Below are 27,284 nucleotides of genomic sequence, written 5' to 3'. Positions count from 1 at the left end.
CGTGGTTTCCCGTTGTTTCTGACCCTATCTGATTGTCACAACAGAAACTGAGACTCATCAGTCCAGGCAACAGCAGATTGTTGATGCCTGGTCTGCAACAATCTGCTGTTGTCTAATACCTGTGATCCTATGCAGATATACCCTCCACTTCCTGTTCTTAGCTGACAGCAGTCTGGTCTTCCGCTGCTGTAGCCCATCTGCTGTGTAGTGGGTGGTACATTCAGAGATGCTCTTCCGCATACCTTGGTTGTAACGAATGGTTATTTGAGTTACTGTTGGAATCCTGTCAGCTCAAAGCTCCTCTGACATCAACAAGAAATCTCCACCAAGAAAACTTACTAACTGCATATTTTCTCTTTTTCAGACCATTCTCTGTGAAGGAATGGTTGTGCAGGAAAATCCCAGTAGCACAGCAGCTTCTGGTTTTTAATATCCATTATTTGCACACTGAACTAGGAGAACATGTTTTAAAAGCAAGAACTACATTAACTTTGACACATTATCTGGTACCTAACAAAAGATGAAAGGTTCTCCTTAAAAAAAGCCAATTCCAATCACCAATTTGAGTCTTACAATTTCTAGTGCATTAAGCGATTCTGGCCAGTTTTTACCTTCAAAGATCCAGACAGTATGGTTGAAAGGAAAAGACTATTAAAAATAGGTACCACTGTTCACAGGAGTTAGTATCAAATACAAAACCCCAATTTCCCAAAACCTGTGACAAAATGAGGAACAAAAAATTATGTTATTGCTTCATTTTAGCGATTAGCGAAACATATAAAGTGGCCCACCATGAACACAAGGACAGGATCCTAAAGTTTTAAATGTACAGAGTACAAAAACTACTTAACTGACAGCAGATGAAAACTCTGAGCTAAAATACTGATTATTTTCTGTGTCCTGTTTCTCCCATGTTTCCCAGCTCTTAATAAAACATTCTGTGCACCCACATGTCCAAGCTGTAGCAGCTGCATGGTGCTTGTGCAGTGCAACGCGGTCTCTTCTCAGGTCATCATGAAAGGAAACATACAGAGCACAATGGAGCACATTTTCACGCTCAAAGGTCTTTACAGAATTTTCTGTGACAGAGAGAACAAAAGCTCTCCGGGGATCCCAGAGGCTTTCTTCTGTCCCCTCCCAAAATCACCAGTGCGCCTATTTGCTGGGAGTCTCAGCCGGTACAAGGAAGCAATATAGGAAGTCGCCCCGCTGCTGCTGAGTCCTCCGGCCTCCAGGGGATAGCGAGAAGTGAGAAGCAGATGTTAATCAGCATGTGGGAGCAACAGGAATGCCCAGGCATCATGAAAGACTGCTTTAGATTTAGTCTGAAGAGCCTTTGAGTGGGAAGAAATCTTATTCTAAAAGGTCCTATGGGGAGACACAAACAGTATAACAGTGTTTTTAGATAATCACAGCGTTTTAGGTAAAACTAATAAATATAAGGGGCCCTTTACACAACATCTACCTGATCCGAGTCCTCATTGTACTGTGCTTTTCCTGTCTCCATGTAGTGGGGGTCCACATCATCCACTCCTTCTATTTTGTTAGCTTCAGCATGTTCCCTCATAACAGAGTAACGGTGCACGAGGAACCTGATGAGGACAAAAGTCCATATTAGGAAGAAACCGAAGAGATGTGAGTGCATCATTTATTACTGCGGCTGCAAAGGGTGAAAAAAGAAAAGAAAGTAACCCACCGTCCTCCACAGACATATTTCTTAACCAGCCAAACACCTGCGACAGCGCTTGTCAGGAGGATCGCTATGACGACCATGACTATGAGAGCAGTATTCGTTGAACTGTTTTCAATCTGTTCAAGAGACGGGAAAAGTTTAAATATGCAACGCAGTGCACTAGGTTCCTCGGCCTACAGTTTATACGTTATTTGGGCTTCCGAAGTGTCTTTTAAAAAGTAAACAAAAACAAACTTTTTAGTAAGGAAAAGGTAAAGGATCAAAACAAAAAAGGAAAATACACACATCCGTTTTATAGATTTAAAACATTCACAAAGCATGAAACTCAATTAGATCTGTAGAACAATGATGAGCAATAATGCTCCTTAAATTCATTCAAAAAGCAAACACAAATGATTTTGCCCACTGCACCGCCTCATTTTCTGTTACACTGGCTTGACGACATCTTGCTTTGGAAATGACAACAACACTGGAGTCTGAAATCACTGAGTAAGTCATTTTACAATGCCATCATGCTGTTTGCAAAAAATGATTCTGTGACACCACAAGACTTAACTTTTTTTCCCCTGTGCTGTTTTTCCCCTTCTTTCCTTTTCAGTTAGTTAACAAGCCTGCGGTTTAATGCCATTCATTCGATAAGAGTCACCAAGAGAAAGCATGAAAAAGTGACTCTTGTAGGTCAAACTGGCAGAGGAATCACTTTAGAACGCTTACATGTACTAATAAAAGATTAGACAGACTTTTGGGGGAAGTGGTAAAGTTTATGGCTGTTACGTCTCATCAAAAAATGTTCTGCTCTTCATCAGTCTGTATCTCCATTTACCTCTAAACTCTAAATATGTGTGTTTCAATAGTGAAGAGAAACATCAATTTACACTTTCTGTTAACAGATGTTAAAATTTTCACATTTTTACTACATTTGATCAAAAGCTCGACTCAAGCTGCTACGTGATTAGCCATTTCACACCTCCAGTGCTGACCATGCTGAAGATCAGACCCTTCCTTAACTTTCATTTTGTCCCAATAAGTCTATATACTAACGTGCACAGCCTGCATTTCAGAATAAGCAGAACTCACTAGGGAATAAGGAATAAGAGCGTTGCTGGTGCACATCTTCCTCAAGTCCGTCTCTTTCCTAACTGGTTGGAAACCTCCCTCGCACTGGCTGCTGGGAATCTTCCGGTAGCTTGAAAAGGAGGGACAGATATATGTAAGGCGAGACAAAATTCAAAGAAAAGGACATCAGTTACAGCAGAACAACTCAAAATATTATTCCTGACAACAGTGGAGGGAGATTAACAAACACAAAAAAAGTGGGAAAAAGAATGGCCATTTAGAAAATCCTGTCTTGAAGCATGGACACCAACAGTTCCTGAAGTGTCTGTTTGTAAATGGACCTGCTTTTGCACAAGAACTTTGTTACAATTCTGGAAGAACGAGGTCTGGATTTTTTTCCCCAGCTGTCCTTTCTGACACATTAATAAAAAAACTTCAAAGTGCAAATGACACCTAGTGACGATATCTGAACACAGAAATGAAGAAAATTGCGTTTTCATTCAGTTTTCATGCTGCTTTAAGATATTAGATAGATAGATTGTCCTGTCTAAAAGAACACAACTAATAACTCAGAAAATAATTTAGTTAAATATGTGTTTTCAACAACTCAAATCATCAAATTTTTAGAATATTTTCTGCTTCTCCATCTAAGATTTGCAGGCCCATTGACCCACTTTCATGCCATTTTTCTAGCAGACTGAAATCAGAGACAGTTGGCTATTCTAAAAACTGATGTTTTATGATGTTTTTATTACAACAAGTGTGTTGTACAGCTCTCTCCATGCCTTTTCATCTGATATATCACTTGATATGGTTTCCTGACATTTTTCTCACCAGTTAAGCTTTGACTTTTATTTTAATTTTAAATGTTAAATTATTTAAATTAAATAAGCTCAAGCTCTTATTTCTATCTAGGCTCACAAAAAACATGATATCTTGAAAAGTGGATGCTAGACTGCTCACAGACAGACAGACAAGCAGAACAAAGGGAGTATATAATCGAGAGTGTGTGTTTTTGATTAGTAAATATGGTATATAATTATATTCCTCCCCATTGCTAAAATAAAACACAATACTTTTTAACGTTAAATTCATAATCACAGAAATGAAGAAAATGCTATTTTCTTTTAACTTTCATGCTGGATTGAGCAAAGATCACAAGCTGTACCACAAAAACAAAAATATCAGTACATAGCCTAACCCCCCCAAAAATGATCTGATTGCCTTGGACGTTGCATTTCACACATGCCAGGTGAGTCCAAGAAGAGTTCAGGGGTGTTGTGGATGTGTAAAAATGGTTTGTGCATCTCAGGCACAGGGATAGTATGTGTAATATGCAAAATGTGTATTATAATTATAATGCATAATGTATCTTGGTTAGTAAGAGGTTTTGGTTTTTTTTGGGGGGGGGGTAAAAATGTCAAATGTCCTCACCCACTGGTCTGCAGCTGTTCAGTGGTCCCATTTAAACAGAACTCCAAAGGACGGTCCTTCAACTCTTCCTGCTCCACACACTCTGAGCTGTTCTCTGGTCGGTAATACCCAAAATCACTGCAACACAAAGCTGTGTCATTTCTACACTAATGCACTGTTGAATGCAAAAAGCTGAAGATTCATTGAACTGTCAAATATGCAAATAAGATAAGATAGATCAAATTTAGACTATATGGACAAAAATATTGGGCCACACTTGTTTATCACTGTATTCCAGTATTTTATTCAGTCCCACTGGTGTAGAAAAGCAAACACCTAGCCATGCAGTCTACATTTACACATTTGTGGAAGAGTGATCTCACTGTATTTGAGAGTGGTACTGTAATAGTCAGTTCATAAAATTTCTTCCCTTCTAGACATTCCACGATCACATGTAAGTGATATTATTGCAAAGTGGAAGCAATTAGGAACCACAGCAAGTCACAGGTACAGTTACAGACTGGATGTTGAGGTGTAAAAGTCACCAGTATTCTACTGACTAAATAACTGCACAGGTCCAAACCTCTTCTGTCATTAACATCAGCACAAAAGCTGTGCGCTGGGAGCTTCATGGCAGCTGATCAGCAGCTACATGCAAGCTTTACATCCCCAGGAGCAATCCAAAGCATTGGATGGAGCACGTTGTCACTGGACTCTGGATCAGTAGAAACATGTTCAGTGAAGATAAATCTAAATGCTTCAGCTTACCAAGATATTTTTGAAAATTCTCTCCTTACAGCTTTGTGGGAACAGTTATGGAAAACCCCCTTCTTTCCAGGATGACTGCGCGCCTGTGCACAAAGCAAGGTTCATAAAGACATGGCTGGATGAGTTTGGTGTGGAAGAATTTGACTGGTCCAGACAGAGCCCTGACCTCAAACCCATTGAACACCACCTTTGGGTTGAACTAGAAAAGAGATTAAAAGCCAGGTCCTCTTTACCAACATCTGAGCTTATAAATGCCATTCTGGATGAATGGGCAAAAATTCCCACACACATTCCAAAAATGCTGTAGAAAGCCTTCCCAGAAGAGTGGAAGCTGTTATAGCTATAGTCCAACTTCATATTAATGCCTTTGGAATTAGAAATGGATGTCATAAAGGTTCCTGTGGGTTTGATGTGTACGTGTTCCAATACTTTTGTCCACATAGTGTATTTTGAACTAGTAGAGAGACTGAATAGCAGAATAAATAATGTGTTGAAGGAAAAAGTCATGCATAAAGAGCATTTCTACAAATATAATGTATACCCCACAATCTTCTTATGTAAAAATCAAAATCCAGTTTCAAGAATACCATAATAAAGTCACAAGTTCATCTATTACACCAATCACTTGCACAAAAGGAGATGAAGTGAACAAGGAGATACCAGTGATAATCATCCAGTGTACATGGACAGGGGGACAGCCTCTTGGTGACTGCATAGTCCCTCCCGTTCCAGCAAACAGAGCCTTTCCTCAGGCGTAAGAAGGTCTCTTTATAGCCCAGCAAACAGCCATCATTAGAACCAGTGGTGTCTGAAGAGTGAGCCAGCCACTGCACGTAGTCTCCTTCTGTGCCTGCAAAAGCAAACACGCACATTATCATAGTGAAAACACACTTGCTGTAATGCTGCACAAACATCGCCATCCTCTGTGCCTTACTCACAGTCTCTGGTGAGGAGCTTCCTGAAGTCTATAGTGATCACCACCCATTTACTGAAGTCCTTCCTGTAGCCCCACAGGCTGACGTTCATGGAGCGAGAGCCAGGCTCACTGTCCATGCCACTGAAGTGAAGTGGGTCATTGGTGAAGTTATATGTATGCCAGCACTGTCCTTCATCTGTGGAAAACCTGACGGGTGGTTAAAAAAAACATTAGCTGCAAAAGTGACGCACACAAACACTTACATATATGTCACAAAATGCTAGACAGTGTTTAACAGTTGTTCGCACTTTATCTGGCTGACAGGTAAGTTAGTGTGCTCCACAGCCACCAGCAGGCCTCCTGAGTCCAGTATAGCATAATGATGGGGTCCCTTGAGGGCCAACATCCATGAGTAGCCCCCATCATCAGACACATACACATCAGGGAAAAGAACTGAATCTGCATCTTCAACACTGCCTGGAGAAAAGGGAGGGAGACTATCAAGAAACATTCAGTAAAACTGATTGCACTGAAAGAATTTGGTGGCTTGGTGTGTCTTACCGTGGGCCAGAATGAGGCCCACTGCACTGGGCTGTGAGAGAGGAAGCATGGGGACGTTCATCTTCATGGTGGTGCTGTAGGAGGCGTGGATGTGTAGCCTGCACTGTAAAGACACAGTGATGAAAACAATGTTTACACACTGGCTCGTACTGAGAAATTAAATCCGTTTGAAAGAGTTCATTTTGGGGCATTACAAGAGGTCACATGCGACCACATCCTAATAAAAATATACTCCAATACTTGTGTCTGTGTGTCTCACTCTGTTAGGTCTGTTGGTAGAGGTGTCAGTGTTACAGTGGCTGTTCTCTGGTCTGCGCAGCCTCTGCCACTTTGCTCCTTGGTCATAGGTGATTACAGTCTCCACTGTGCCATCTGCAAAACAAACATGATGGATTCAAAATTCACTTAAATTCCTAGCAGAAGATAATTTTCACATTTTCTACATTTAACTAGTGTGTTAACTGACCGTCTGCGAGCACACTGGTCATGTAGACGCCCCTGAGTGAATGGATGACAGTGAAGTCAGTGTCACTTCCTGTGGTTGTGTAGAGGTGGCGCTCCAGAGACTTGGAGAACACAGTTCCTCTGTCATCTGACACATAGATGGTTCCAACACCAGAGTCTGCCCCGCACAGAACACACGTCTGGATTATACACTTGGATATGTTAACTGATAGCAGAAGAGAAATCATCATCAGCACCAGTTCTTACCACCGGGGTCATCCACGTGCATGAAGATCACGTCCTGATTGGCTGCCAGGATGGAATAAAACTGCTCGTGGGTGACTGTAGGAAGCTGAGCCATGTTCCACGTCTCGCCGCCATCTACTGAGACGTGGATCATACGCTCTGTACTCTGTCACACACACATTCACAGACACAATTACTGCACAGAAGGTGTATTTATGCTACTTTTAGTGGGAATCATTACACCAAAATCCAGGCACCTGTATGACACTGTTGGTTATACAGTATATGCTCATCGCCTACACCCCGTATTATTAAAGACACCCAGTCTGTCTCTTTTATTTGCCTTTACACCAGACATTAAAACATTAAATTCTACATGAAATATGTGAGTTCAAGGAGTGTGAGTAAATTCCTCTGCATGCATGGCTTATACTGTATTCCCAGTCAAGCAAAGCATCGTTGGAAATACGTTTATAAAACTGTGCTTTTATCTTGAAAGCTAAGCCAGGAGGAAGATGTAGACGGCCTTTCAACTTTGTGTGAGCAGATCATCATCTTAAGAATGTGGGCCAGGCCAACTCCAGATACAGTCACACTAAACAAACTGCATTCCAGTCACAATCCAAGCATTTACACTACAAGCATGCGATTTTGAGTAGAGACAAGCTATAAATAATATTTATAAGACAACTAATAATAATATATAGCAAGTAAAATCAAATATTTTAATATCCATGCAGGAAAAAGATCGTTTTAAAAGACAATAAAGTCATAATGTAAAGTGCATTATAAATAAAGATGCTATGCTATGCTATAAAATTAAAGAGCAGATGACTCTTTGCCAGACAGATGTATTGTATAACAAATAGTTATTGCATGAGGTATGAAAGATTTCCTGTATCTGTGTTTAGTTACCCAGATAGGATATCCAGATACAGACTGAACATTAATGCCAGATGTCACAAACTATTTGAACGCTTTAAGTGAGAAGATGTATTTTTGTTTTGCAAACTGAGTAAAGAAAGCATAGAAAGAAGAAGAAGAAGAAGAAGAAAATGGGTGTACAAATAAACAACTACACCCAATGCCACTAAATACACAGACTGCAAAAATGCAATGTCTGTTCACAAAACAAACACACTCAGCTCTTAAAGAATAAAGGTACAAAGGTGCGCGCACACACACAGACGTACCGTGCCAGTCATGATGGAGGCGAAAACAAATCTTCCTCCAAGTACAAATGAGTAAACTCTCGTTGCAATGGTGTGGAAACTTTTACCGTAGTCGAATGTCTTTCGTAGATGTAACATGCCTTTGTCATCTGACAGAAAAAAAAAGGTGAAGTTAGTGAAGTTAGTTATCATTGAACGTGTTAATATAGCGCTTTACCCACATAAAGTGGGGATACATATCTCTGCTGCTTTAATAAGTCTGTTAAAGGAATGGATTGAGTTGCACATAGATGGAATTTCTTGATTGGAAATAAATCATGAAATAAATACTGAAATACGAGAAACTTTTTATACTGTGTGGATCTATTCGTGTGTAAGAATCCATTTGGTTTAGACTGCCAAGTTGAAAGTAACTCATGACTGTCAACAACAAGGCACAACTTTTAAGGAACGATAAACCTGGGTCCGCGTTCGGATACGACACATTCAGGTGGTGTGGATTCATAAAAGGAGTGCATGTCTGAAAGGGCTTCTGTGGAGGGATGGTGTTATCTTCACTTACTGCATGATCCGTTGTTGTTTGTGGTAAAGTAGATGCTATTCTTTGGACCCCTGTGTGTGAGAAAAACAAACCATAATCGGGTAGAATCAGACGGCGGAGGGAAAGATCTAATTGCGCTAACATTGTTTAACATCTGTAAATCAAATGTAGATCCACTTTTGGAACTTATATAAATTGCAGATTATGGTTATGGTTTTAAAGTGCTGGTGTGAGCAAGGCAGACATCAACCCTGGTTACCTTGGTTACCCCCCCCCCCCCACACACACACACACACACACAGACAGACACCCCCCACAAGTTCTGTCGGGTTTTGTTCGCTGCCAAACAAGATGAAGGTTTTCACACTGCACAGATTCTGGTTCAAGGACTGCGGGCTGAATAAGAATGCCACTGCTGACTCATGATTCAGTCTGACAGCAACCTCAGCTCCCTGGCTCTGCAGTCAATTTAGGTTGAGGCCTAAATGACAGCTGTGGTCGCACAGAGCTATCACAATCTTCCCACAATGCAGCGCTAACAACCGCAGGCTGACACCGCAACCTCATGTGAACTCTGGTGTTCAAATAAAACCAGAGTCAGGATGGGGGATACAGACTGTGGTGAGGAAAGCAGCTGGAAAAACAACAATGGACAAAGAACACACACACTCCTATTTTTACCAAAAGCAAAGACGTACATGTTGACTGTTTGTAAACCCACACGGACAAATGTGCCTGTCAGTGATGGAAACTTGTGTTTTATGAGAAACATTTATTTTATGTGTAAGCACCAGTGGCCTTTAACCTGGGCCCGAAATTCACTCTTGGCTCAGAAACAGAGAGCAGGAATCCTGTCTAAAGGAAGCGCGCACTGCTTTATGTTTATATGTCACTTTCATTAAAGTTGAGGGAAAGTCTCTAAGAAAAAAAAAGGCCAAAGGTAAGGTTCACACCCCTCACCTGTCCTGATTGTCTCCCCTGTCCTTAATTATACTTTAACATCAATCTGATGGGGAGGTCAGTTCTTACCATCTGACCAAACACACACTGTCGTGGATCTTCCTCCAGGTGGCACCAAAGTCCTCAGACAACCACAGGTCCATCTTAAAAGAAAAAAGCTTTGTCAGTAAAAAGGGAGTACATGTTTATTTTTAGTATTTACCCATTCCTAATTGAGAAATTAGGAAATGGTTCACTTCAGGAGAAGAGAGGTTTTCTTTTATTGAAACTCCAAATCCCTGACTATATACCATGATACTGAGTGTCAGAAGTTTGTTGCAGTCCCCGGGGTTGTACAGGATCTGAATGAGGGGCTCAAATGGCAGGTCGGTGGAAACAAAGGTCAGTCCAAAGTCCTGCGAGCGAAACAGCCGAAAACCCCCGACGTCGGACACATCACCGCTCAGGATCACCTGATGCCAAACAAAAGAGCCAGAGTTAAATCAATCGGTCACGTAGCTGATGAGAGAGAAAACACATTTAAATCAAACCAAAGCACTGAACATTATTCAGGTGGGGATTCGTTGCTTTTCTTCATTTTATGTCAGTGGATTATCAGATCAAATAAACATTTTGGAGATGCCACCTGTGAATCAGAGGATTACAACTGACATTTATTTACTGTTTTCTTTAGATGTAAACAACAGAAGAACTGAGGAAATTGTGCTGTTTTACTGAAAACACAAGTAGATGAGAAATGATCCACAACTGCAAAAACCTTTGAGGATACTTCATCGTATTGCACTGCATGTACTGACTCTTTTAAAGAATCACTCACCTTCCCTGAGTGGTCTGGACTGATAGCGATGCCGAACTCTGTCTGGATGAAGGTGTGGTTAATCAGATGAGTCACGTCTTTGAACGTCTTCCCATAGTCTTCACTGACACACAGACAAGGTTGCAGTTAGACCCTCAGACCACTGTAATTAGTAAAAGTTTAATAAAGCCACTAAACCAAACCAGCAGCGAGGCACTTCTCACCTCCTGTAAAGGTTAGACTGGCCGAAGCGGATCATGAACAAAGGCACCTGAAAGGTTGTCAACACCAGCAGCACCTGGGGTGAGAGATGAATGGAGTTACACAGAAATCAAGCATCATCTTGGAGTTATATATTGTCATACACATGAACTCACCCCTGATCCATTGCCCACCCAGGCTAAAGACAGTGAACCCAATGTCTGCACCTTGAACGTGAACTGAAAGGGAGGGAAAAAAAGAAGACATTTTAGTGAAAATACAGAAAACACTGCTGTTTACTAAAAACTAGACACATGAACGGAGAGGACAGCTTGAATTTTCCATACTGTCCAAAGCAGCTCGGTCATTTGGATGCACTCTGCCTGTGTGACCTACATTCCTGTGTAAATCACAAAGACGAAGCCAGAGAACAACACACTTTGCTAATGTCTCGAACGCAGCAAGAACACTCTCTCAAACACATGACAGACATTAAGGCTGAATGTAGCCAATTTTTCCGGTGTTTACCTTAACAGTCACTTACTAATACATTCCTCAAGCCCCGAAAGACTCAAAGTTCAAAATAAAAGGAACAGGTGTGACATAATATTAGAGGCACGGAGGGAGCAGAACTACTATTTCCCAACTCTGACAGAAAAACAACATTCCTCTTCATTCATCCCGACTGAAGCTCAAGTGTTTGGTCTCTAGCCACAGCCCACAATGTTTGGAGTCTCCCCTCCTCTCTTTAGCTGGAGGGACAAAGATGTTTTCAAGGTGAGTACAGCCCAAAAGCGTCTGTGTCCATAAAGCCACAGAAGATGGTCACGCCTGCCGTATGCCTCCTGCATCCATCTGTTCCTATTTTGATCGTATAACTATTTTACAACCCCGTTTGCAATCCTCTTTTCATCCTATTGGTCAGTTTTTTTAAAAAGTCATATGTGCTGTCCTCCCCAAAACTCACTCTCTAGCTTGAACCTACAGGTTAAATGTCAAGACTTTAAAGATTTTTACGAGATATAAGAAAGCAAAACTATTAGCATATGCTCCACTAGACATGTTTTAATGAGACTACACAGCTACAAGTATTAGCATTCTAAGTATATCGTTAGTTTTTTTAATCACCTTAACACAATTTATGATACTATTAGATAATGCGAATAAGGATTAAATAAGCAGATATGAATATAAATATGTACATATAGAGTACACACACATACTTAAATTTTCCCAGACAACCAAGGCAAAGTTTTCAGAGGACTCTATGAAAAGTACTCCTCCCACTTCCCAGTCTTCGTTATAGTGTTGCTTCAGTTTATTGAGGTTTGAACTGATGCACAGCTCTCTTAAGGACTTTGACTGGACCATTGCAACACCTTGATTCTTTTCTTTTTCAGCCATTTGGTTGTACCTTCGCCCCTGTGCCTTGGATAATTGTCCTGTTGCATGACCCAGTTTCGGCCAAGCTGTTGGACAGATGGCCTCACGTTTCACTCTAGAATACTCTGGTATAAAGAGTAGTTCATGGATCATAACATGGAGAGTCTAAATTTACTTGGAAGTCCACTCTTGTGAAGACTGTGGGGTTGCTTTAATACACCCTTGCATGCTCCAGACCAATAAGCTGCAAAAACTTGTGTTTTTATCGAAGTGTTCACACTTGCTGATGATCATCTAATCAAGGGCATTGGATTAGCAGCAGCTGGCTACTGCTACTTACCCTCTTAATTCCTGTGGAAGCAGTAAGGTTGGACTTATCACTGCACTGAGTCATGTTAAAAACTACTGAAGAGGCTACAGGAGCTTATAGCAAAGTAATGCTTTGAGATAAATGCTTGTGAACATGCTAAAAATGCCAGCAATGCCACTAATAACAAGCAGAGTTTTCAAACCATGCAAATACAAGAAGAGCTGAGGCTGATGGGAATGTCATTAGCTGTGCTGGTATCTTGCTCAAAATCAACATAATTGTAGAAACTGAAATGCGGGATGACTACCAATGCTAAAATCAACAAAGTTAATATAATTCATCCTGAGGAGGACATAAATGACTGTACAATCACAGCAGAGCATGAGAATATAAGGTAAGCAGAGGAGTCATATCATAAAATGTAAAATATTATGATCATTTCAAACTAAACAATATGAAATTTAAGTCATGTCTTGTCCTAATACTAAGTCTTTGCAAATGTTTCTGCCAGTTGCTATCACACCTGTGTTAAATTTAAACCAGTGGGACACTTTCCACATCGGTTTCTCTGAAACTCTATATGGACTAAAGCTGACTTGCCCAGCTGCAGTACACACACCTAAACGATCAAACACTGCATTTATATCATAGGTTGTCTTTTTTTGTTTTTTACCTAGTATTTAACCAGGAAGTGAAAACTCCTCAGATTTATAATCTCCTCTATAAGATTATCACGGGCCAAGATAGACATCTAAATGTAGGAATTAACATCATGTATGTAAAAATGAAGATATGCCTGAACCAGTTGAACATGGCCTCACATACCAGACATGACCTCATGCTGTGTCTCATGTTGGATTTAAGGGTCCAGAGCTGCTCTGTAAAGGCTTCTCTAACCTCCCGAATCTGGCATTTAGTTCAGTAACAACAAAACTTCTGGAGTGTACATCACAAATAGACACATACAAACATCTATACAAGCAGACTCAATAACACACAGTCTGTGGGTGGGAGCACAGTAAAGTCCTCTCACAGAAAAGGCAACACAATGAGCTCCTTATTCTCTCTGCTTCAGCAATGTTTACACGCATAAAACTTCAGAAGGAGGTCAAATGCTGAGGCTCTGATCTCACACATGAAGCAGCGTTGCAAGCCTCTGCTGTTCGACTACGATTTGAGTTCCAAGCTGTTTGCTAGATTCTTATTCTCCAGGAATACCAGAAAAGAAGAAAAAATTAATGCTAATTAATTTTTAACTAATACATTTACAAAGTGATTAAAAAAAAAATCATGATTATTGCCCATTTTAAGTCTATGAGCGAAATTTTAATCTCTCAAATAATTAGCTGCTTGGGCAGCACATCAAAATCTTTTTGTTTGGTCTTTTTCATGTTTTTCTTTCCAGGCTAGCAGCATGGCTCGTCAGATGGCAATGCCAATCTGTCATCTGTTGGCTCCAACACTAAATGTTAGCATGCTAAAAAAAAAAATGGAAGACCTATCATATCATATTTGATACTTGAGTTTTTGAGACTTCTGCATCACCAGTCTTTGTTTTCCTCACCAAAAAACCTAAACTGCAGAATTTAAAAAAAAAAAAAAAAAATGCTGGATGTGGCAAATAAAATGCAAACTGAAGTTCATATAGTCAAATTAATGGGGTTTTTTTTCTGTCAAAAGCTTCAAAGAGTCTTTTGTTTTTTCAAAAGAAATTAAAATTTTCTGGCAATTATTTCATCATTTGGGCTTTAAATGGATACGGCAGCCTGATCTATGAAATAGATAGCAGTGGACTAGACTGTTAGATCTTCTGATAATTTATGTATCCATAATAAACTGAATAATGAAAAACTAATCAACTGCCCAAATCCAGCTAAACCTTCACATTTTTGCTGGTAGAAACAAAGGAAGTAAAAACTATAAGATATTGACATATCTGTCTTTAAATAAGGGCTTACTGTATATAGTATATACATAAAGTAGCATCAGTTTCATTGTTACATTAACAACGTAGTTCACTGAATAACGGATTAATGTGAAGACACAGCTGGACTCTGCCACATGTGCTGCAGGCTGTGCAGAGAGGATGGTAAACACGGGAATCAAGCATCTTTGCCTGCACCACCCTCTGTAAGGAAAGTTTTCATATCAATACATATCTGCTATGTTAAATACATATTCAGCATGTTTGATTGATGCTATTAGATGCAGCAGGCTAATTTTTCCACTGAAGTAGTGCAAGTTGATCATGGGTTCTACCAGTGCCTCCTTCATTTATACTTTGTCGTTCTTGTATGTTCCCTGTGTATCAACAAGGCCAGATTTCTTTCTGACACACACCATGTGGTACACCAGCTCTGCTGCTTTCCTTGGTGCTCCAGCAGCTGGCTGCACCCCAGCTACCCTGAGGACAGAGCACTTTTTTCCTGTTTGTTTTGTTCTTTTTGGCCTGAGGGAACGGGAGACAGGATAGAGTCTGAAGAAGGGGGGGAAAAAGAAAAGAAAAACAAAACAAGCTAGTTTGTTAACCTGAGTCAGCTAAATGAACCTCGCACAAACGGGGAAAATACGTTAAGGCTTGGGCTGGCTGACAGAACACATCCTGTGTAGTCTACCAGGTCTACAAAAACCACAAAAAGGAGCACAGAGAGAAGGAGGTCAGCTGTGTCTGATCTGATAATTTACACAGCCATCTGGAAAATAAGGAGCGCATAATACAGATCTAAATCCTTTTTCCCCTCCTGATCTAGCATGCAGCTCTGATAACTCAGACATCAGCCCACAGTGGAGATCAGATGAAGTTTAGCAGAAGAACGTGGGGAATGTTTGTCAGGGAGAAAGGCCCGGAGGAGAAGGGAGGAGCCTGCTCTCTGAAAACACACTGAATTATTTTCACGGTCGATAGAAGACCAGGTGTTTCATTCAGTGAAATGATGTAACACCACCTATTACCTTCACACACACCAAAGTGGTGTATCCATGATTTCAGAGGACAATACACTGGTTTACAATCTACCCCTAACTTTAAAACATGTGGCTGACATTATGGATGTGTTTTTGTCCCCATAAGGAAGATAAGTCCCCGCAATGTATAAAGAGATTCAAGACCCCCACAGCATTAGTAATACATGCACAACTAAGACACACACACACAACATGAAAATGATCCTGTGGAGCTTTGTTGTAACTTCTTATGAGTTTGTTGTTATTGTGCTTCTGGTTGGATGCTCAGTTGTTGTTTGTCTGAGAATAAAAAAAAGAAGAAAAAAACTGTACTTCATGCCTACCACCATTCCACTATCTCATGGCGATTCCAAAGAGGTAGTAAAGGTATGCTATCAGCCGGCTCTTCCAAGATCCCTCCAGACACGAGGAACACAGTCAAATGCGTATGACTGTATGCTGTTACATTCTCCATTCACCCAGCACCATTAGTCCATCAGAGCATGAAAACACAGAGTCAGCAAGCACCACACATGTGGAGCGCTGACCTACATTAATCCAGATCAATTAAAAAAGGTTGCAACAGAAAGAACTAGAAAAATAGGAGAACTGGCTGAAACTGGCAGATTACTTAACTAAACCACTTTCACCTTCTCCACGTTTTCTTTGTTTGTTTATTGACTAGTTACAAATAAATATCATACACAATATCAAATATTTTGATATTCAGTAAGTCTTTGGAATCTTTTTAAGGACTGATTGTCCCGTGTGCCAGTAAAAAGTACATCTTAAAGTTTTATACAGGTGCTCGAAGCAAACAAACTGGAGATCCCTGTAAAAACATTTATAAATCAAATAATAATTGATTAAACAATATCAGATTTACTAATAACAGAAAAATTTAATAGTCCTCTATTTTTATTTGTTTTTCTATTAAATAAATCTTTGACATAATCGTATTAGTCTTTTTTTTTCTTTTTATCCCAAACTGTCCTGAACTCACATACTCAACATTAATTAATGAGCATTTAAGTTAGTTAAACGTATTGAGTTAATTTTATTTGATTGAATGACTATCAAAATTTCTTTCCATCGGTTGATCGACTAATCTACAAACCCCTTCAGTAATTAGAAGCAGTTTAATATGCAAGATTCACATCTTTCCTTGTGTGCATCTGTTAGGAAAATGTTTGGAAATGTTACGAGCAACTCCATCATGTGAGGAATAAGCTCACGTGTAATCCTGTCACTGTGGGTGTGAAGTCACTTACAGTGCTGGTGTCGTTCAGCAGGGCTGACTCTACTCCGGGCAAAGCTGTACATGTCTGTTCATTCAGTCCTGCGCTGCGCTTCGGCAGCTCCTTCCTCTCTGGAATAAGTCGCTCCTCATCACCACCCAATTCCCCCTGCAGCCTCCTCAAATGTGAAAACTTTCCCCCTTCGTACTGATGTTTGCCCAGCGCAGACGAAAACAGCCCGAGCGCCAAAATGCAAGATGCGGAGATCATTATGAACCCAGCGGTGTCCAACTCGAGACTCCTGCGAGAAACTTCACTGTCCCACCACCAGTTGGCCGCACATGCCCCCCTCATCACCCAAAGCATCTTCCACAGCGGCCCATCCACCGCGGCACCGGATTGGTCGGGACCAGAATAACCTGTGATATAATTGGACGGCGTCGATCTTTCTCGACTGAGTGTCACACCTTTTCTGGGGTTGAACTGCCCCCTGGTGGAAGGACCGCGCAAAACTTACTAGCGCTTTTGAGTGTTGTTGAATTATTTTCTCTGAATTTGTTTGGGATTCCAAGAAGCAAATAGAAAAGTAGAACAAATAATCTACAGCACGGCTTCCTTCTCTCTCCCTCTCGCTCTTTTTTTTTTTGCACAGCAGCGGTAGTTTCACTTTTTATTGTGAAACAGCTAGTGAAGGTTCTTACATACAGATCCCTCAAAATAAAACTTAAGTTTTTTAATACAAAAAATATATTTTAAATTTGTTTGGTTTCTTTTTTGTATTAGTTGACAAAAAAAATGCATCAACAGTTGAGGAATTACAGCCATTTTATACTTAGACCCTGTTTCTGAGGTTTAAAATTAATTAGCCAAACTAAGATAATTACAATATACAAGGATTGTTTTCAGTGTTTTGAATGAAATCTTTTGCAGTCAGTGACTGTGTAAAGCACAGGTGTCGAACTCCAGGCCTCGAGGGCCAGTGTCCGGCAGGTCTTAGATGTGTCCTTGATCCAACTCAGCTGATTTAAATGTCTAAATGACCTCCTCAACATGTCTTGAAGTTCTCCACAGGCCTGGTAATGAACTAATCATTTGATTCAAGTGTGTTGACCCAGGGTGAGATCTAAAACCTGCAGGACACTGGCCCTCAAGGCCTGGAGTTCGACACCTGTGGTGTAAAGTCTTGAAACCATGGACATCATGTATCATGTATCTTCCTGGTCGAGATGCTCTGCAGGCTTTTACATCAGCCACCTTTCTTTCACATTATTCTTCGATTCAGTTGTGAAGCACCGTCCAATCAGTTTTTCAACATTTGGAGTATAAGCAGAGTGTATAGGCCTGTATACTTGAGAATCCTGCTGCTTCCATCAGCAGCCACACATACCCAAGCCATAATACTGCCTCCACCATGTTTGTCAGATAATGTAGTATGCCTCAAATAATGACCCGTTTCTGTCCTCCATACTTTTCTCTTTCCATTATTCTGGTAAAGTCATCTGTCCAAAGAATTTTTTCCAGAACTGTGCAGGCTCTTTCTAGAAAAAAGTCTTTTCCAGCCTTCCTGTTTTTATAATCAGCATTTTGAATCTTGTTGTAAACTCCTTCTCCAATCATAAAAACATGATTGCAGATCTTGACAGTGATGCGCCTGTCCTTGACTCGTAAAGTTATTTTTCTTAAACAATGGAAATAATTCTATAATTATCCACTTTAGCTGTCTCCTGTGGTCTTTCAATCCTTCTGTTCCTGCTGAACTGATCAGTGGATTCCTTCTTCTAAATCATGAAACAGATTGCCAATTTGGCTGCTCCGAAGGTTTTTTGCTCTCTCTGATCAGTTTATTTTAGATTTTCAGCCTAGTCATGGAATCCCTCACTTATATTAGTAAAAAGTTATGAAACACAAATTCAATACTTTGAATAAATTTAAGACATTACATCTGCATTACTTCTCATCAAATAAGGGAGCAGGCCTAACCTGGTCATGAAAGCACTTGCCAATTGTTTAGTTAATTCTGAGCCTCTGAAAATGGGAGACTGTGTATATAAACAGGCCTTTTTGACAAAGGATGATGCCTTCAATTTAGTTTTTGCTAACATGTGTATGGTATCATGAGCACAAAACTAAACCAGTTACGCTGCGTTTGCAATACGGTTTACTAATACTAATTAGATATTATTGAAATACCATAGTTGAAAGACAAGAAAAACAAAAACTGCAAAGAGTCGGCAACTTTCTGAATACAACAGTTTAATTGTACTGATTCGTAACAAAAATACCCCTCCCACTCCTCCCCCACATTTTTCCCCCTTGCCACTCAGTTATAAGTCCCGGTCAGACTCCTGTACAGACACGTACAGATACTGAGAGACGTAAAGAAAAATTATTGGATCGTATATAGAAACTGCTTCTGCACTGCAATTTTGAATGCAGCAAATAATGAGAATGTACGGATAGAAAGTTGTGGCTGCTTTGTGACATTCGGCCCAGGTGCGCCTTCACACCCTCTTCCCTCGTGCCCAGAACTGAAACCGAGACCAAGTCTTTCCTGCTCTAGATGTCCTTGATTACCTCCTCCAGCTCCTCTTTGGAATACATGTGGAAGGTCTTACCAGGCTCTACTGTTGCCAGCTGTAGAGGAGACAGATTAAGAAAGTATGTGTGAAAAACAACCATTTAGACAACAGCAGGTCTTTGCAACTTAAGTCCAAATAACACAGCTGATTTGGTTGGAAATGGACAGATACAACCTTCTGGCATCAAGTATCAGAGTGGGACAAACCTCAATGTTGGTGGCGTTGAGCTTCTCCTCCATCACCTGCTTCAGAATGGTGAGAGATGACTTGATGGCTTCTTTTAATGTCATGGACTGTCAGATTTCCAGAGACAGGGAAAGACAAAAAGACAAAACTATTCAAATCTGCGTGTCCATAGTTTTCACAACATACACCCGTCCATCATGGAGAAATTCTGACTATATTCTAGGGCTGCCACAAACGATTATTTTGATAGTTGACTAGTCACCGATTATTTTTGCGATTAGTCGACTAATCAGATCATCATCCATTGGACGTAAAACGTCCAGCTTACTGCACCAGCAGCATCTGCTCTTATATAACTATCATTAGCTTACAGCTTTAAGTGTTTAAGGTATGTGCTAACTAAAAATAAAGACAAGATGATAGTTTATTAAATTTTAATGAAATTTGCAGATTGTTTCGGTAGAGTTTAATAAACTCCTTGCTATCTAAAATATAACAGGACACCGGAGTATATTCTCGAGCATCTCACACTTCTGATAATCAGTTGTCTGCTTGACATTTATTCAGCTGTGTAAAAACTATAACTTTAATCTCAGACAAACTGATTTACAGTGTTGGGGAGTAACGGAATACATCTACCGCCGTTACGTATTTAAAATACAAAATATGAGCAACTGTATTCCGTTACAGTTACCGTTTAAAAAGGTGGCATTTAGAATACAGTTACTTTGTTGAAATAAATGGATTACACGGCGGTACTTTCCTGTTTCATATTGTTGCGGGTCAGGACTGTTTGGGTTTTGTTTGACAGCTGTTCTGTTGTTCCAGGCGGCAGCGTTACGGTTGCCATGGTTACAGGATGACACGCTCTCTGCGACTGTTTCCTGGGTGAGAGAGCGGCGCCTTTTTGTTGTTGTTGTGCTAAGCTAATAGGCAGAATGCTACAGGCATAGCCCCAATTATTGCATAGCCCTAAAGAATGTAGCCTCATGGGCAGTGTAGTCCATGCTGCAGGGAGAATGGACTGCGTTATGTGTCTGTGAGCGCGAGGAGGGAGAAAAGGAGCTGTCATCGAGGAGAAAAGGGAGCTGGAAGCATGTAAATATAATAATAACCACTGCAGCTAAGAAGAGTGCCCGATGAGCCCAGTTGTAAGTAAGCTATTAAGACTCGACTGTACGCTGTGTTCGTGTTTTCCTCCGAAACAATCCGATTGTTCAGTCTGACGTCACTAGCCGTGTCTGGACCTAAACTCCGCTGCAGGTCCATATATCAAACGATCACTATGGCATTACTGAGAGTTGAAAAACTGTCTAAAGTCTTTCATCTTTAATAAAATGATCAGCGTTCTGCTCTACCAGGTGTAACAATTCATGAAAACGGAATTTATGACATTTAACGGAGTTAGAAGTTAGAAGCTAGCGAGCTAACTTCCTGCTATCTAAATACAATATAGCATGTCCTGACTGCGGGGTTTTGGAAACAAATTAAAAAGTACAGCTCTGTTATCACTTCCAACATAAATGAAGACAGAAAACTAAACAGCAGTGACGTTTGTAGGGTTACTGAAGTTTGGCTAGCTGGTATATAATGATGTGCTACGTGGCCGCTAGCGACACAGCTATGTTAGCATAATATAAACATGCTAACCTTTTTTCCACTCAACAAAAGTTACCGTGAGTGTTCTCGGTGGTCAGGAACAAATGTAATCGCATGGCAGGATGCTGTAAAAGGACCAAACTTCAGCCAGGAGAACAACTGAGATAATCCATCCACAATACAAGGTTAGTCATTCATATACTGCTGCATGGGCTGGGCTGTAGTTACATCCTAAGGTTTTAAAAACTGAGCTTAAATAAATGATTAGCGGTAGTAAAAGCCGAGGGAGGTCAACAGTGATCACTGACTGTTTTAGAAGCTTTTTGAGATTAAATAGAAGAAAATACATAACATTAAACATGTTAACAACACAAAAGCCATATTAAACGCAGACTACTTTAGGCCCGGAAGTAGGATTCGTCGTGTCATCACTGAACAACCGGATAAGTTCCGTTGGAGCAGCCTTTCAACGCCTCTCTCTGTCTCTGGCTAGCAAAGTTGACCCAGACAACTATTTTGGGGCATGTATTCTGTAATCTGTAGTGGAATACATTTTAAAAGTAACCTTCCCAACACTGCCGATTTACTCAGGAACAAATAAAATACTGAAAAAAGCCAAACAATAACATTTTTAAGTTATCTAAGTGACTTACATATCATGTTTAACCTGAGTAGCAAAAGACGGCGGTGGGTTTGAAAACGATTTGCTGGGAGTCCAGTGTTCTCACGGGCTCTAGTGAGCCTTGCCCCCGGCTAGCTATCGAGCTAGTGGGTAACAGACGTCTCCGAAAACGTCGGAGCGCTTTTGAAAATATGTGGTGTCTTGAAAAACTGAGCAGATATTTGAGGTTTATACAGTTACATTCTCGCCTGAAAATATGTTAAACGTTTAATTTTGTGACCCAGAAAGAATAATAAGAGTAGTATTAAAACTAACTAGCTGTCGCCATAGACTACGTGCACGTTAGCATATGCTACTTCCGGTGCGGAAACTCCTGTGGGGAGCTTTGTTTCCGGTGTCCTATTCGCGCCTTGTTTACGGTCCAAAAGAAGTTAAGCAAATGAATGAATCAAGCGGTGATTTACATTTCTATAGATGTCTTGGGCATTTACCCAATATATCTGTAAATGATGTTCATCGACTTGTCGATATTTTTTCCCCACGTCTCAGGGCAAAAGAGAAAATGGATTCAAATGTTATATTTCTCAGCTGTCCCTCATTTATCGCGGGTGTTATGTTCTAAAAATAACCAGCGATAGGTGAAATCAAGTAGCTAATTTTATTTTTTGACGGTGCAAAACGTTTCGTCGACATCGTGGACATATAGTACTGCACTTCAGAGTCACACTGCTAGCGATCGATGCAGCGATTCTATACTGTACAGGAGAGAGGTCACGGAGGAGATCGTCTGCAGCGATCAGGACACAATGTGATGTAAAAAAAAAAAAAAAAATAAGCATGCAAACTTGCATTAAAAAATCCGCAAAACAGCGAGGTGAAAGGTGAACCGCGTTATAGCGAGGGACCGCTGTAATTTTGAAGGTAAGTCACAACATACCCTTCGTAAATACTAATGTATAGAAACCGTTACCAGCAATCGTTCAGCAATTTTTCATTTTTTGCTTTTTTGATCATTAGATTTTTTTTATGACACAACAGTGGTGAGTGTTCCCACCTTCTGCTCCAGAAGGTGGGAACACTCACCACTGTTGTGTCATAAACTTAACGCGATCTTTCCCTTTTCGAGTTTTGGACATGATTTTGGAGTATATCTTCGCAGTAGCGATTGACCGCAAAGTAAAGCTACCGGAAATGTACAACCCCACATCCGGTCTCAAACCAGGAAGTTAGCATTTTCTTGTGCACAGGGTCTATTGTTGGAAACTGTTGGAAACTGTGCTATGAATTCTGGGACAGAGCTACTTCTTCTTCTTCGGGGTTTAACGGCAGCTGGCATCCTTGTACATGCAGTGCTGCCATCTTCTGTTTCCGTTATTACACTCTTAAATCCTGCTACTTATTCCTGCGTCTTTTGTGATCTTACAAAGCTTCAAACGACGCGTCGACTATTAAATCGGTCGTCGACAATTTTGATAGTCGACGTAATCTTGACTAGTTGACTAATCGTGGCAGCCCTAGTATATTCAAAATGTTAAATGACCTGAGTCAAACCTTCCCTGTAACTCTTTAAGGCGTGGGACATATTTTAAATTGTCCCTTGCCAGCTAAGCCATATATTAAATTATAAATGCCTGTGAGTGTAGTATACATAAGTAAAACACAAAAATTGTATGTTCTCGCCATTTATGACCATTTAATACCAGACATAAATGTCTAAAATATGTCTGTCAACATTTTTCAATACTTCTCTGTGCTGACTGATTTATTTCATGTTCCTTAAACGTCGCTTAACCAAAACCTAAATTAGTCAGCACAGCGATCATTCATCCCAGCCACAAGTTTATGGTTATTCCACAAACCAGGAACTGCATCACTGTTTAGTGGACGAGCGCAGACAGACAGATGTGGCATCTCCAGAAATTTTGTTTTAAATATTTCAGCTGAAGCTTTGGGAAGCTGAGACAGGTTTTTTTTCTACATTTCTTGGGTGCTGTGGCCAAAGTAGCTTAAGAGTGTGTTTTTTTTACCTTTTTTTTTTCTTTTTTTTTTTAAGAACTTCTGGTTTCCCATCTTGGACAAATGTCCAAGAAAACTATTTGTATGTTTGTAGCAACAGAGTGATGGAAGTTGAGACACTGATATTGAAATATCCTCATCAGCTGTAACTTGTCTTGTACCAGCTAAGTGGACTCAATCTGACCGCTGAAGCAGACTGTGTTCCAGCATGACATGGGAGTGTGAAGAAAACACAGGAGTACCGTACTTAACTGGATAACATGAGTGAATTACACAGCGTGTAATGCAGGCATATGGTTGGTACAATGCTATGGTATCATGGCTGTTATTACCTTGTGGTAGACCTCTTGCAGAGAGCTCTGTGCTCCCTCAGATGCAGAACCGATGGCCCGAGCATCACACTGCACAAAAGTTCCTGATGGGTCCATGTGATACCTGTATTACACACACACAAAAAAACGATACATGTGTTTAAGCAAAGCAAGCAAATATCCCTTAAATTTTAAAATAATAAACAATTATCTTGACATACAGCTGAGGTCCTTTTTCATCAACTCCCCCAAACAGAAGCGCTACACCAAAAGGTCGACTCTGTTTAAAACAAAGCAAAGACACAAATAGAAGTTAAACATCAAACTTTTTAGGTCTGCATCTCAAAATTAAAACACAAACACTGGCTGAGTGACTCACCATGGCACCAGGGTCTGCATCTTCCTCACCAAACTGCAGCGCCAGGTTGGACACAGCCTGAGTCACACTCTCCACTGTCATCGTCTCATTGTAAGTGAACCAGTGGTTCTGAAACAGAGCACATACAGGTTAACCGCAGATAAACACAGCACTCTAAATATGCCTTATACAGCGCTGTGCTCTGAAATCATACCTGTGTTTCCACTCTTGCTTTGTCGATAAGAGTCTTGGCATCAGCTATCAAGCCACTCATGGCACAGCCTAAGACGTGAAAAGAAAGAAAACTAAATTGCATTTATCTTTCACAAGCTGTGGCCTAAAGCAAGACTCTTCACCATCAAAGTGAGACAAACGAGATGAAATTTCGTGTAATCCGAAGGAAAGCTTTACTGTGCAAGAATGTGGATGATTAAAATTTGTCTGAAACAGCTACAACAACAGTGTGAAAATTAAAGTTGAGGACTTGATTTGCTTAGCTTTGCGAGACAGTGTTCTGACTAATTTAAGCCACTTATACCAAAGAGTTTTTGCTGAAGCAAAGGAAAGAGAATCATTTCTCGAGGTGTTTTTTTTAAAAAGATGAATACTCTCCCTTAAACAGAGGGCTGCAAAAAAAAAAAACCCAAAACAAAACAAAAAAAACGACACACTGACAATCACAAAATATTTGGGGGAAAAAAAAGAAAAGAGAACTTTAAGATATTTTCACCAATCTTTACATGGAGTAGCCCAGTGATATTCTCTGGTTTAAAGTACTATTAATGGCACTTTGTTTACTTAAAATGTTTATTTATCTATTTTCTGCTTTACAGTCTTGCAAAGGGACCAAATAATAAAGAGATGATGCTTTCAAAAATAATTTCATTAACAGCTTTAATTTGGTCTATATTGTCACACAAACTATATCAGCCAAAAAACTAAATCTAATAATATTTGGTTTAAGCAATGCTTGGTTTAAATGGCTCTGATTTAATTGCAAAAATATTTAAAATCAGTGCTCTGAAGTAAATCAGAGAGGGTCTGGCTGGAATCTTTTTTAAGATTTAATGAATTCACATGGAATGACTCTTTAGGTTGTTTCAATCTATTGATCTAGACGGTTTCAGTTGCTTTTGTCCACATTTCTCTTTTTTGTAAGGGAATAAAAGTTTTTGGAAATTGAAGTGTACATTCAATTAATAATAATATTTTCTGGGCTAAAAAGAAAATAATAAATATTTTTGCTTTTCTTTTTCTTTAACAATATTGCACTGGATTTCTGTGTAAAAAAAACAAAAACAATAACATGCATTTCAAGTCCAATTTTAATCAAAGAATCAATTAACTGGTTTAGCTGACTGGATATCTTTTCTCATTACAAAAAACAGCCAATAATATTATGTCAACAAAAGCCTTAATCCTTTGTCATGGTCCATTTCCACTTACCAATGTGACTATCAATCTCCACGATCTTCTCAATGCTGTTGGGCTCCATCAGGGGAGAGGTGATCCTCTTCTCCACAGCCAGACATACCCCTTCTGAAGTCTGGATACCGATGGCTGTGGAGCCCAACTAGAAGAGCAAAGCCAGGCCAAAGAAAATAGATGAGCTTGAATATAATCACTTTGTTTAATAACCGCGCAGAAATAGTTAAAGATTCCTGTGAAGTACTCACTTTTATTGCCTCTATGGCATATTCAACCTGGAACAATCTTCCCTCAGGAGAAAATGTGTTCACACCTCTGGAAAACAGAAATTAAAGTTTAGAAATTTTAACAACGATTAATATATTAAAGATAGCTGTAAACGTTATTTTTCACTATTATTATTTGCACGTCTATTACCTCATAACAGTAAAGTAAATAAACGCTCAGCTTGAAAAGGATGGCATACCGAAAGTGAAAGCAAACCAACTTTTTCCTAACATTGATTATTAGCTGCTAGCTGATACAAGCTGTAGAGACACTGTTACAATAAGGGTTTAACGAAATCAGTATTTTCTATATTTTCTTTCGGCGTTTAACCGGGCTTTCTTTCTCGGGTAGACAATAAAACACCTGTGTGCTCTCGTTCGTTTGTTCATTTCCCTCTGTTAAGCGCTCAATAAATGACAAAGCAGTTTGTGCTGCACCTACCTGTCATATTCCGATCTGGTCAAAAACATCTTTTAACGTTAAACGCAGGATCTAGAAAAAGATAGATGCGTTATTTGCGTAAGATTAATGTACAGTACCAACAAGTTAAAGCAAATATTGAGAGCTGATTCTAGTTTTTGGTTTCAAGTTTGCTGTGACACCGGGTTATCTGCTAGCTGCAGTTAGCGGTGATACCGAGCAGGCGTGCTAGCTAACAGCGCAACCAATTACACAATTAACTGCATATTAGACACAAATATACATCAAACATCAAAATTCCATCAGTTTAACAATGTCCGGGGAAATATATGTGTACAATTTCCCAGTATTATTCAAAATAACTTCACTTGCTCGGCTCGTTTACCTTCAGCCAAAAACCCTTCAATGAGTTCGCTTGTTTCAGAGGAAGCGTTTGGTGTGTTACATCCAAACGCGCCGGTTGTTAGCAATTCCCTAACTAACGTTCCGCGTCTCCAAGTCAAAATATACTTCATTAAATTAACTTTATTTATGTACTCTGAATTTAAACGCTTTTGATTTTGTGGTTGTTATTATGTGTTTTTACTTGTAAAATTCAAAAACAAGAAAGCACATTATAATACTGGTATTTGTGAAAAATTAGGAAAAATAAAGCTGGGTAATGTTGCCTGAAAACACGATGTTGTTTCCTACAATCATAATTTTTCTTTTTGTCTGAAGACAAATTGTTAATGAAATTTACTGAAGACAAATAATTGTTCCAGTTCGTGCAAATCAGAATAACAAGAATACAACTTAACAAAAACAGACAAAGGTAATGATCGTTGGGTGACATGCGTTTGCGTACATGTATTATG

General features: G+C 39.8%; 2 protein-coding genes across 2 annotated transcripts; both read right to left on the bottom strand.

The window, feature by feature from the left end:
- Positions 1-587: 587 nt before the first annotated feature.
- Positions 588-16,951, bottom strand: LOC146632024 (sortilin-like). Its single transcript, XM_085353985.1, has 20 exons — positions 16,675-16,951; positions 10,944-11,006; positions 10,791-10,864; positions 10,588-10,690; positions 10,061-10,222; positions 9,840-9,913; positions 8,832-8,881; positions 8,291-8,418; positions 7,119-7,263; positions 6,874-7,029; positions 6,667-6,779; positions 6,408-6,510; positions 6,155-6,323; positions 5,869-6,053; positions 5,591-5,780; positions 4,184-4,300; positions 2,771-2,879; positions 1,697-1,809; positions 1,466-1,592; positions 588-1,368 (listed from the first exon to the last, which is right to left on the bottom strand). The coding sequence occupies exons 1-20, from the start codon at positions 16,909-16,911 to the stop codon at positions 1,354-1,356; spliced, it is 2,433 nt and encodes an 810-aa protein (XP_085210111.1). The 5' UTR covers positions 16,912-16,951; the 3' UTR covers positions 588-1,353.
- Positions 16,952-18,955: 2,004 nt separating this feature from the next.
- On the bottom strand, positions 18,956-26,872 carry psma5 (proteasome 20S subunit alpha 5). Its single transcript, XM_085353984.1, has 10 exons — positions 26,813-26,872; positions 26,449-26,499; positions 25,989-26,055; positions 25,759-25,885; positions 24,527-24,594; positions 24,334-24,441; positions 24,176-24,234; positions 23,976-24,078; positions 19,427-19,513; positions 18,956-19,275 (listed from the first exon to the last, which is right to left on the bottom strand). Exons 2-10 carry the CDS (start codon positions 26,475-26,477, stop codon positions 19,198-19,200), a joined length of 726 nt encoding a protein of 241 aa, XP_085210110.1. The 5' UTR covers positions 26,478-26,499; positions 26,813-26,872; the 3' UTR covers positions 18,956-19,197.
- Between the last annotated feature and the right edge of the window lie 412 nt (positions 26,873-27,284).

The sequence above is a fragment of the Diplotaxodon limnothrissa genome, linkage group LG5 (genome assembly GCF_057381915.1).
Source record: "Diplotaxodon limnothrissa isolate DT_005_m linkage group LG5, D_limnothrissa_male_GT1.1, whole genome shotgun sequence".
NCBI lineage: Eukaryota > Metazoa > Chordata > Actinopteri > Cichliformes > Cichlidae > Diplotaxodon > Diplotaxodon limnothrissa.
This window is presented reverse-complemented; position numbering and strand designations above follow the sequence as displayed.

Bases quoted from the DNA above. Each gene is read 5' to 3' on its own strand.
- psma5 (XM_085353984.1), bottom strand. From the start codon at position 26,477: ATGTTTTTGACCAGATCGGAATATGACAG. The intron at 25,886-25,988 runs GTGAGTACTTCA...TTGCTCTTCTAG, and splicing joins ATGCCATAGAGGCAATAAAA to TTGGGCTCCACAGCCATCGG. The intron at 24,442-24,526 runs GTATGATTTCAG...GCTCTGTTTCAG, and splicing joins AAGCAAGAGTGGAAACACAG to AACCACTGGTTCACTTACAA.
- LOC146632024 (XM_085353985.1), bottom strand. From the start codon at position 16,911: ATGATCTCCGCATCTTGCATTTTGGCGCTCGGGCTGTTTTCGTCTGCG. The intron at 10,691-10,790 runs GTGAGAAGTGCC...TCTGTGTGTCAG, and splicing joins CAGTCTAACCTTTACAGGAG to TGAAGACTATGGGAAGACGT. The intron at 2,880-4,183 runs GTGAGGACATTT...CTCCTTTTCAAG, and splicing joins GAACAGCTGCAGACCAGTGG to CTACCGGAAGATTCCCAGCA.